The sequence below is a fragment of the Oncorhynchus nerka genome, linkage group LG22 (genome assembly GCF_034236695.1).
Source record: "Oncorhynchus nerka isolate Pitt River linkage group LG22, Oner_Uvic_2.0, whole genome shotgun sequence".
In the NCBI taxonomy this organism is placed as follows: Eukaryota; Metazoa; Chordata; class Actinopteri; order Salmoniformes; family Salmonidae; genus Oncorhynchus; species Oncorhynchus nerka.
Genome location: NC_088417.1, coordinates 18,824,670 through 18,835,869, shown reverse-complemented (window position 1 = coordinate 18,835,869; position 11,200 = coordinate 18,824,670). Strand labels below are relative to the sequence as shown.

At 43.7% G+C, this 11,200-nt stretch overlaps 1 protein-coding gene across 2 annotated transcripts; it reads right to left on the bottom strand.

Moving 5' to 3' along the window:
- Nucleotides 1–468: 468 nt before the first annotated feature.
- Nucleotides 469–11,172, bottom strand: gpr12 (G protein-coupled receptor 12). 2 transcript variants are annotated; one of them, XM_029626388.2, is made up of 3 exons: nucleotides 11,028–11,172; nucleotides 7,122–7,174; nucleotides 469–6,580 (listed from the first exon to the last, which is right to left on the bottom strand). In XM_029626388.2, exon 3 carries the CDS (start codon nucleotides 6,575–6,577, stop codon nucleotides 5,558–5,560), a length of 1,020 nt encoding a protein of 339 aa, XP_029482248.2. In that variant the 5' UTR covers nucleotides 6,578–6,580; nucleotides 7,122–7,174; nucleotides 11,028–11,172; the 3' UTR covers nucleotides 469–5,557. The 2 variants fall into 2 exon arrangements, with proteins under 2 accessions (XP_029482248.2, XP_029482249.2); XM_029626389.2 differs by having other exon boundaries at nucleotides 11,099–11,172.
- Between the last annotated feature and the right edge of the window lie 28 nt (nucleotides 11,173–11,200).

Here is an 11,200-nt window from a genome sequence, read left to right as displayed (position 1 = left end):
AACCTGGCCTAACTCTATATATGTGACTGATGTAGACTATTGACTGGGCATCTTCCTAAGTGGTACTCAAGAATGGATATTGAAACGGAGCTGGAGTGTGTGGTAGGAGCGTCTGATTGGAGATCAGAGAGATATGAGTGAAAGGAAGCTTAATGAATAACATCTGAGACTATGATCGCTTAGTGATGTCTAGCAAAGATTTGTAAGCTGAAAAATAGATTGGATTGGGTTTAGGGTTGTCATGGTTATTTTTTGTAAAATCTGTAACCTTTGAACTCTGACCTTGAGAACAAATATGAAAACGGATATTCACAATGTTGTCTGCGATTCTTTTACTGGCGTACCGTTGTCAGGAGACAACATGGTCCTGATGGTGACACAGCAGTTTCCATGGTAACAGTACAGTTTCGAAGGAAGCCACCATGGGAGCAGAGCCAGTGGATTCAGAGTGAACAAAACAAACCAACACAGGGCTTGTGTTTTTAATGCACAGCACATTCTTTTAATACAAAATTAACAACATCTCTCAATTCGGTAAACTAACCAAAGCAACAAAAATGTACATCTAACACCTTGAAAAAATACACACCACGTTCACACGTCTTACAATATCTCAGTTAGTGCATGTTGATTATCATTTATAGTTTTCATTTTGCAGATACTTAATTTGTTGTGCCATTTTTTTGTCCAACAACATAAAGTGCATTTCACATTTAAAACAACGCATGAGTCTACACAAGATGCTGTAGCATCCCTCCCCATTCTCAGCCATTGAGGAGTTAAAAGACTTGTAATTTAGCTCTGGATCGGGGTACCAAACCACATAATTCACCTACAGCTCTTGAAACCCCACCGGTAACACTAGAAACTCCTCCAACCACATGAAAGTTCATTCCTCTGTAAAATCAAAATGACACTTTTCTGTGCGATTACACTGCACAATACTTGAACATGAAGTAAATATGCTATCCAAACAGTAAAGTACCATATCCACACACCAGTGGTTCCTTTGTCTACTCAAGAATGTGAAGCCCTTGTTTGCACCTATCCCAACTACGAAAGCTCACCTAGAGCCTTGAACGATTGACAATTACTGTACATGAGAGAACATTAAAAAAATAAGGGAAGCACGGTTTCATTTCTGTCCCTAGCCCTTAGCTCATTGGTCCGGCACATCCTCAAGATTTTTGATAGGTGAAAGTACTGCGACAGCTCCACCTAGCCCGCCAACAGGCTAAGTAAAGTGTAAGACATACTGCTTTCACCTCTCCAGACTTTGCAGATCTGCCTAAAGAAGGGGGAGGGATTGGGGGAAGGGGCTAGGGATTGAAATGTAAACAGGCTTTAGAAAACAGTAATTGGGAGTGAAATGTGATGTCACTCAAAATTGGTGCACCTGAGCCCCCCTTGGACCCTGGCGTAGGTAGCACCATACGTGATGTCATAACACCCCTATAAAAAGATATGATGCTATATCTACAGAATCTAATTGGTCAACAGGCTGCCACATTAAATAAACAATGTATATTTACCAATACATTCAGAAGAGGCTCTACAGCGCATTAAAATACAAGATACTTTAGATAAATCAGAATTCAGGCGTGTCAACGCTAGAAAAAAAATATAGAAACTTTCACTAAATATAACAAAATAGATTATTCATCAAAGGTAAAGGACATGTCTTCTTGGCTTTGTAGGTCTGTGAAGAGCCACAAGAACTTGTGATACCAGGCTCTATGACAGGAGCTCTTATTCCATCAGTCACGTGACGTCATTGCCTTTACCCCCACACTACTGCTCAGGGTCAGCCGCTGCATACCTCCACTATTCAGTTCAACACATCAGGAACTATCCTTCTCTACGACATTCCTCTGGTGGAATGTGTGTGATGAGGCCACTTCTCTCAGAATGATGGGAAGAATGGCAGCCATTTCCCCTGAGGTGAAAGGGTCACGCAGAAAGTAAATCCTCAGATCTACTGTCCCCATGGAGACAGCTATACAGTAGGTCTGTGCTTCTGGTCACAAACACACACACACACACACACACATCATACTCAAATGCACACACTCAGAGGCCATGCAACTCATATGCACAGAAAGATGTTCCTTAATCACAGACACTTAATATGTTCACAAAGGCAGATGCAACTGAAAACCGGTGAGATATTTTCTCACAGAGTCCGGGTTTCATTCAGTGTAAGATATTGAAGACGACCGTAGCCAGAGAATACAGCAGTAGATTCAGATCAAAGGAGGCAGTGACATTGTAATGAGTGATGACAGAACACTGGACGGTGGCAGTCAGTCTCCTGTCCCATTCACATTTTCAAAAACAAAACACACAAGTCAAGATCTAATTTCCCGTTTGGAGAAATAACACACGGCACAAGTATTGGGGAAGTTCAGAGTCCTTTTCGGCCTGGTCGTATAAGGACTCTGCTTGGCATCGTAGATAAGGGCTGTTGTTCGTTGTCCTTGTATATCATCATGCTGGAGGTGGTGATGCTGCTGGGAAGAGGCTGTTATTGCCAATGATGTTTATAAACCCTGGATTGCGGATGCTATGTATTGGCCATTGAGAGGCTTTGAAGCCACCGGTCGGCCATATTGGCCCTCCCCAGTAGCAGCAGTCCTCCATAGAAATTAATGGAATTCTACAGAATTCTTTCAATTACATGTTTCAAGGACAAAATTACATGCATTTAAGTATTTGTTTTGTCGTAGAGGGGACTGTAACATGAGTAATAAAAAAATACTTTAAGGATTTTTAAATATTTTATGTTTAGCTCACATATTAAAGTATGCATGAAGGTGTCTGTAATATAATAAACTTATCAGACACTAATGTAGACATTAATAAATGCATTTCTATGTCTTCCTAAATATTTTTTACACTGGAGGGGGAGTACCAAGATGACTGCGAGGTGGCTTCAATACAACGCCTCCTGTTAGTCACCCAGGGCTTATACACATCATTGCTTATTGCTGACAGAGTATTGCGATCGGTCCATGAAGTAACTAACACTTAGTTGTTGCTGCTGGCTGATATGACAGGGCAGAATGAGGAAGTGGTACTTGCTAGGCAAGCAGCGCGAGGTCCATAACAGTGGTGCCGTGATCCGCAGTTGGGCTCAGCTCCAAGGCCGGGTTGTTAGCTATGAAGCGAGTTTAGAAGGGGGGAATGTATTAAGGATGTACCCGTCAGCTCACTCTACAGCTATCTTGAAATTGAGCTATCGGCTTAGATATTTTCCGATAGCTCAAACGGTTGTCAATGAGGGTGGTCACGTGTGCTAGCAAGGCAGAGGTCCTGGGTTCAAGCCAGAAGGAGCTGAATCAGAAGGAAGTTGTTGGTACTCACTAGGCAAGCAGCAAGCATGACGTCCACACCACTGATCAAGGGAAGGTGATACCTAGTCTGAATTCCTTCAACCGAAAGGTGTCTTCTGTATTTAACCCAACCGCTCTAAATCAGGGGGTGGTGTTGACTGGCTTCTGACAGCCACGGTAAGGAAGTGGATCCAGGAGGCAGGAGACATCCATAGCTGGAAGAACAAGACGTGTCACTGCTCTCCTCCTTTCTTGTTATCCAAAGATTAAAACATTTAAAATAAATACACTTATTGTACCATGGTCTGTCACATAGATGATTGATAATCAACACTCTATTACTTTGTGGATGTCCATCCCCATTTCGTATAATATGTTACGAATTACAATTTGTATTATATGTTACGAAGATGGAAAACGTACAATATGTTACGAAGTTGCAAATGTACAATATGTCACAAATTTGCTAAATGTATGATATGTTCCTAATTCTAGCTAGGCTAGTGGTTAAGTTTAGGAGTTAGGTTAAAGGGTTAAGGTTAGGGTTAACTAAAAGGGCTATGGTTAGGATTAGGTGATGGGTTAGCTAACATGCTAAGTAGTTGGAAATTAGCTAAAAAGTAGTAAGTAGTTGAAAAGTTGCTAAAATGCTGAAGGTGTCAGTGATGATATCAAACTTGCAGTCCTTGAGTTAAGGCTGTCTTATGTAACCAAACATAACATATCACACAAAATGGAGTATCTTGGATTTACATATAGAATAATACACAATGGTCTGAGACCTGGTTGCAATATCAGCGGAAATGGTATTCATTAAAGTCCTATGCTTCATACACCTCGAGCTGTGTAGTCCGATGGCCACCAGGCCGCCATCCCACTTCTGACAACAATATAGCAAAAAGAGGAAGCTGGAAGCAAACCCGGGTATCTGGCATAAAACGCAAACACCCCACACATAGTGCCAATATGGTTAACATGCTTGGTGGTAATTGTAACTTGGCTCATATAGCGAGGATCCCACAATACATTCAGTTTCAACAGCTCCCAGCCGGTCTAACTGTCTGCTTGGTCTGTAGAGGGAACATTTCACTCTCCTCTACTTTCAAGAGAAGTCAGCCTACTTAACGTGCGTAAAATACAGAATGAGTTAGTTATGAGAATTGGGCTGTTTATGTATGAAGAAGCGACTGGATAAAACGGAGATAAAAAGATCAAACCCATAGGTCTAATCATAATCTAAGGGCATTTGGCACGCGCAAGGGGTAGGGCAATAAGGGTACTTATCTTCTGGAGGCTGTTGTCACCTCGGGATGTAGAGCAAACAGAACATCATAATACATTCTCACACGTGAAATGGGGAGAGATGGAGATTGAAAGATGGATGGAAGGGAAGATAAGCGCCCGCTCTCCTCCTCCTCGGCTTGATTTCTTTACTCGGTGTCTGCGGAGGACGCAGGGCGCGCGGATCACAGAGCGCCGGGGCTATTTTTAGCCTCTCGCGGTTGTTTAGCTTTCAAAGCACGTTCAGAGTGCAGCAGCGAGATGAGATGCTCTAGCCGCAGCCCGGCTTCGTTGTAGGGAAACGTCTGCATCTTGATCATCGCCCCCTTTTGCTCATCACTCCCTCCACTACTCCTCTCGCTCTCCCTCGCTGTCCATGGGACACATACATTGCCTTTTTGCACACACGCGAGCTTTTTAACTTGTGGGACAAGTTTAAACAGTATAGAATAATCTCTCAATCATTTTATGGAGGAAAAAAAGCGCGCATCATTAAAAGCGGCTAAAACTATGTAATCTACATTTGCTGCAGCGCCATGCGACCATCCTTTCCCAGTCATCTACAGAACACCTCGTGGCACGTAAACCCAACGGTGGGGTGGAGGGGGATGGTACACCTATGGTGGCAGCGGTCAGATCATGTGATGTTGTTTTATATTTAAACGGGGAAGACCGAGATAGAGAAGGTCAGAGGTACAGTAGGCATACAGTACACTTTTGTACCAAATCCTCCACCCTATACTCAAAGATATATACTGTATGTCTCTGCCTCTACTTATCCCTCCAACTCCCCTTCTCCTGCTGCTGCCTCCATCCTTCACTGGATACAGCCCAGCCATGGAGACACAGAGCCATGCAGTAGACCCAGCATGAGCCCTGCCTGCCTGCCTGCCTTCCTCTGCCCAGGGCACCTCTCTCCTTCCCTCCCAGGGCCTGGGTCTGTGTCAGACGTGGCTGGGGGTCCGTGCCCTGTGGGTCACCCTGGCCGGTATACAACCACAACAGACCAGCCACAGAGCCTGCTGGATCTCCTGGTTCCTGAAGGCGTAGATCACTGGGTTGATGACTGAGTTGTAGGTGGCGGGCACCAGGGTGGCGTAGGTGTAGAGAGGTGGGTACGTGTAGTCGGCGACGAGGGAGTAGACGGTGAAGGGCATCCAGCAGGCGGCGAACGTTCCCAGGATGATGGCCAGTGTGGACACGCCCTTCCTGGTGGTGACGTAGTGGGGCGAGGTGGACAGGAAGTGATGCTGCAAGGCGATCTGGTGGGCGTGGTGCATGACGATCTTACAGATCTGCACGTACAGCTGCAGCATGAGGCCGAACAGCAGGAGGAAGGATACGGACAGCACCACCACGTTGTTCTTAGTCAGCGGGCGCACCACGCTGCATGTCGACTCCTCCGCCAGGCAGTTCACCCCCGTGACGGGAAGTAGGCCCAGGCAGAGAGACAGGCCCCAGAGGAGGACCAGCATGGTGTAGGTGAAGGCGGCAGTGCGCTCTGAGTTGTAGGTCAGGGCGTAGTAGAGTGACAGGTAACGGTCTATGGTGATGGCCAGCAGGCTGAAGACGGAGGCTGAGAAGGAGGCCACCACCAGACCAACAGTCAGCAGCTGGGCCGAGTCAGACCTCAGCAGGTAGGCCAAGGTGAAGTGGAGCACCAGGCCCAGACCAGCCAGGAGGTCAGCCAGGGCCAGGCTGCCGATCAGCAGGAACATGGGGGCTCGGAGAGACGGGTTCTGCCAGATCACCAGCACCACCAGGGCGTTCTCACAGGCGATGAGGGTCCCTGAGGAGCACAGCAAGATGTCCCAGGGGTTGACCAGGAGAGGGGGCACCGGGGGAAAGGAGTCCAAAGGTGAGTAGGTGGCGTTGTCCGTGAATCCATCTCCGCTGCTGGACCAGGCTGTGGGGTCAGGGGTCAGCCAGCTGGAGGTGACCAACGCCTTGTATGCGTCACTCATTGTCTGGAAACACACACATATACTAGTGTTATAAGAGGTCACACACACACACACCCGTTGATGCATGCACCAAACACACACACACATGTCAAAATTCACACATAGACTCGCAGTGGCACAGACACAAACTTAAGAAGCCACACAGAGATGAGCGCTCACACATAAGATCATATTTTGATAGAGGACTATAGTAGCCTAGACATTATCCCTCTGCCCACATTTCATGCCTTATTTTTAATACAGTAACAAGAGATCACTCAGCCTGATTATAATCTAAAGTGTATTGTGCCCTATCTGGTATGAATTGAAAGAACAATACACAGTTGCCTTGCTATAGTCATTGTGGTATGGAGCAGTTTTGTGGCAGATTGTGTAGACTACTCATCAACAGGCTCCATATAAAGTCTTTCGAAATTGGCCTACTATCATAACCAATCATAAAATGATATTAGGTCCAATTCTGAAAACCACACAATGTAGGAATAGAACCCTAAAAGACATGCAGCTTGCGCTATGCACACATTCGATTTTACATGTATCTCACCCCACAAGAGGAAATGGTCCCGATAGCCTCTTCTTCGCCACAACCCGTAGATGCTTGGAATAACGCAAAACAGACAATTTCAGCATCCTAGTCCTTTGTGGTGCTCCTCTCTTACCTTCTCATGTGTCTCAACATTGGGCCTAATAATATTTAATCACCTTTGGTTTTCCCCAAAACCCCGCCAGGTTGCATTAACAATAACCTTGGTTGCATTGTATTAACAATTTTCCTCAAATAGACCGCCCGCCCGTCCATTAATTAATTAATTCATTCATCCATGTATCCACCACTATTAACATGCCTACCTGGACTCCGTGGTGCGGCGTAAGGCTAGATAAAAGTGCGTCCTTGCTGTATTTCCATTATAGGCTATTGATAACGATGGCGGCAGGTGCGGAGCCCCGATCAGATGAAGATGCAGCACTGTTGCACCGGGGGGTGGATGGGTCTTTACTGAAGCACAGAGGGAGAGCAGGGAAAGCGGAGCAGAGGCTTTACAGGAGCATTGCTGTGGACTGCGGCTGTGCAGCGAGCGGGGTGTGGAAAAGGGGGAGCGCTGCTCTCTAACGGGCCAGACTCCGAGACGCGTACTGTTTGTTCAAACCCCCCACGGGAGGACGAGACAGCAACAGCTCAATACCAGGAGGACCTACTCATCTGTCAGCGCCCATTGCTCAAGGACAGAGACTGATAGGAGTGTTGTTGTATAAGGCACAGGACCTTCATCCGTTCAAAGGCTAAATCGATTGGAAACAGGTGAGAACCCCCCCCCACATCTTATTTCTTTAATTTGGAGAAGAGTAGGCAGACTAGGAATAGTATTACATCAATGTATGTAAATTACACTATATCTGATGATCTTGAAGTGATTAATAAGGAAATACACTCTTTCTACAGTTCACTATATCAATTTCATCTTTCAGAAAGCGACTTAGATTCCTTTTTTGATTCAGTTAATAACTATGTTGGCCTGTAGAAGTAAGGTTTAAGAAACTCAGTGATTCTGATATATATTACTGAGTTGGACCAAGCAATTAAACAAATGCCCAAAGGTAAATCTCCTGGACCAGATGGCCTGACTCCTGAATTCTATCAACATTTTTGGCTTGATATTAGATAGTTATTGCTTTCGGTCTACAAAGAGGGTATTGCTAATGCTATCTTACCATCTTCTTTGAGACAGGAACTAATAGTTATTATACCCAAACCAATGAAGGGCTCTCTTTACCTGGACAATTGGAGACCAATCACGTTGTTGGCAACTGACTATAAGTTACTCGCCCATGTCTATGCCAATAGGCTGAAAAAAGGCCTTGATGATATACAGTTGAAGTCGGAAGATTACATACACCTTAGCCAAATACATTTAAACTCACAATTCCTGACATTTAATTCTAGTAAAAATTCCCTGTCTTAGGTCAGTTAGGATCACCACTTTATTTTAAGAATGTGAAATATCAGAATAATAGTAGAGAAAATTATTTATTTCAGTTTTTATTTCTTTCATCACATTCCCAGTGGGTCAGAAGTTTACATACACTCAATTAGGATTTGGTAGCATTGCCTTAAATTGTTTAACTTTGTTCAAACGTTTCGGGTCTCCCACAATAAGTTGGATTAATTTTGACACATTCCTCCTAACAGAGCTGGTGTAACTGAGTCAGGTTTGTAGGCCTCCTTGCTCGCACACACTTTTTCAGACCAGAGGACATTTCTCCAAAAAGTACGATCTTTGTCCCCATGTGCAGTTACAAAACGTAGTCTGGCTTTTTTTATGGCAGTTTTGGAGCAGTGGCTTCTTCCTTGCTGAACGGCCTTTCAGGTTATGTCGATATAGGACTCGTTTTTACTGTGGATATAGATACTTTTGTACCTGGTTCTTCCAGCATCTTCACAATGTCCTTTGCTGTTGTTCTGGGATTGATTTGCACTTTTTGCACCAAAGTGCGTTCATCTCTAGGAGACAGAATGCGCCTCCTTCCTGAGCGGTATGACGGCTGCGTGGTCCCATGGTGTTTATACTTGCATAATATTGTTTGTACAGATGAACGTGTACCACGTGTACCACGTTCATCTGTGAAATTGCTCCCAAGGATGAACCAGACTTGTGGAGGTCTAGAAATATTTTTCTGAGGTCTTCGCTGATTTCTTTTGATTTTCCCATGATGCCAAGTAAGAGGCACTGAGTTTGAAGGTAGGCCTTGAAATACATCCACAGGTACATCTCCAATCGACTCAAATAATGTCAATAAGCCTATCAGAAGCTTCTAACGCCATGACATCATTTTCAGGCATGTTACAAGCTGTTTAAAGGCACTGTCAAATTAGTGTATGTAAACTTCTGACCCACTGGAATTTTGATACAGTCAATTATAAGTGAAATAATCTGTCTGTAAACAATTGTTGGAAAAATGACTTGTGTCATGCACAAAGTTTTGCCAAAACTATAGTTTGTTAATTAACAAGAAATTTGTGGAGTGGTTGAATAACGAGTTTTAATGACTCCAACCTAAGTGTATGTAAACTTTTGACTTCAACTGTATATAATCAGTGAAACTCAATCAGCCTTCATTAAAGGAAGGAGTATCCATAACCATATATGATTGGTTTTAGATATTAGATTACAGTGAGTTCAAAGAAGTTAACGGCTTTATATTGTTTTTTATTCATTTATTAGGCTTTTGACGCTTTAGAACACAACTTTTTATTGAGAACTCTCTACTTTTGGGTTTGGGGAGAATTTCTGTAAAGTGATAATATATTATATATAATGAGGCAGGCAGTTCTGTGGCTATGAGTAATGGCACATCCCCTTGTTTCTCTATTCCTAGAGGAATTAGACAGGGTTGTCCAATCTCCCCTCTTTTATTTATTTTAGGCACAGATTTACTAGCACTATTTTGAGTCTGAGAATTTATAAGGGATCTGTATTTTTGGTAAAGATATATTAGGGTTTGCAAAGCAATTCCACTTCCTTTACTTTGACTTATTTTACTTTGAGTATTTTTGAAATGGTCTGTTTGAGATACTAGTTTGAGGTGGGGTTTAGGTATTTTTTCTCAAATGTAGGCTTTGGCTACAAATAGAAGTAGGCCATAGGACGAGTCAACAACCTTATTTGGGTATAAGTCAACAGAATATTAACTTTTAAAAGTTTGAATTTTACTGGTCAGTTACTTTAGACAGAAAGATTACTTCAAAATAGAGGATAATGCCCCTGGACATTGTTAAATAAAATAAATAAACATTGACTCTGTACCGGTACCCCCTGTATATAGCCCTGCTATTGTTATTTACTGCTGCTCTTTAATCATTTGTAATTCTTATCTCTTACTTTTTTTTTTTTGGTATTTTCTTAAAACGGCATGGTTGGTTCAGGGCTTGTAAGTAAGCATTTCACTGTAAGGTGAAATGCTTACACCTGTTGTATTCAGCATGTGTGACAAATAACATTTGATTTAAGTGCAGGGACAAGTTATGATTTGTTACCAGGCTGTGGTATCACCATGCAACAAGATCTCATGGTTTGACCAATTTTACTTTAGATTCTGACATTTGTCCACATTTCTCCAATGCCATGTTGACGCGGAGTGCTTCTTTCCTCATCCTAGCCCCCTGTGTTTTGCTATTCTGGGCATGTCTATTCAAACCATAATCTGTCAGCCACCTCCCGATTCTCATCCCTCTCTCTCTCATCCATCTTCTATCTACCCTTATTCCCTCAGTTCCTCTGTGCTTGAAGGCCTTCACTTTCAATCATTAATTGATTAAGTCTGTCTTCAGATGTGTCTGTAGGTGGCTAGTCAGTAGACTCCTCTACACACCTGCCTGAGGTACAGTGTCCTAGCATCATCTAACCCTGTTTTTGTTAAGGCAACCGTGGGTGGGCTGGGCTGGGCTGCTTACATAGACAGCATCATGACTGGAGGTCTGAATTCATTAAAAATACACTGCTGTTGTGCTGTTGCAGTATGAACCTGTAGTGACCAGGTAGAACCACGGCGGGGCAGTGCTGAGCAAGGATGAGTCATCAGTGTGCACCTGGGGGAGAGGAACCAGTCTATGAAAGTAGAACACAC

Bases quoted from the DNA above. Each gene is read 5' to 3' on its own strand.
- gpr12 (XM_029626388.2), bottom strand. From the start codon at position 6,577: ATGAGTGACGCATACAAGGCGTTGGTCACCTCCAGCTGGCTGACCCCT.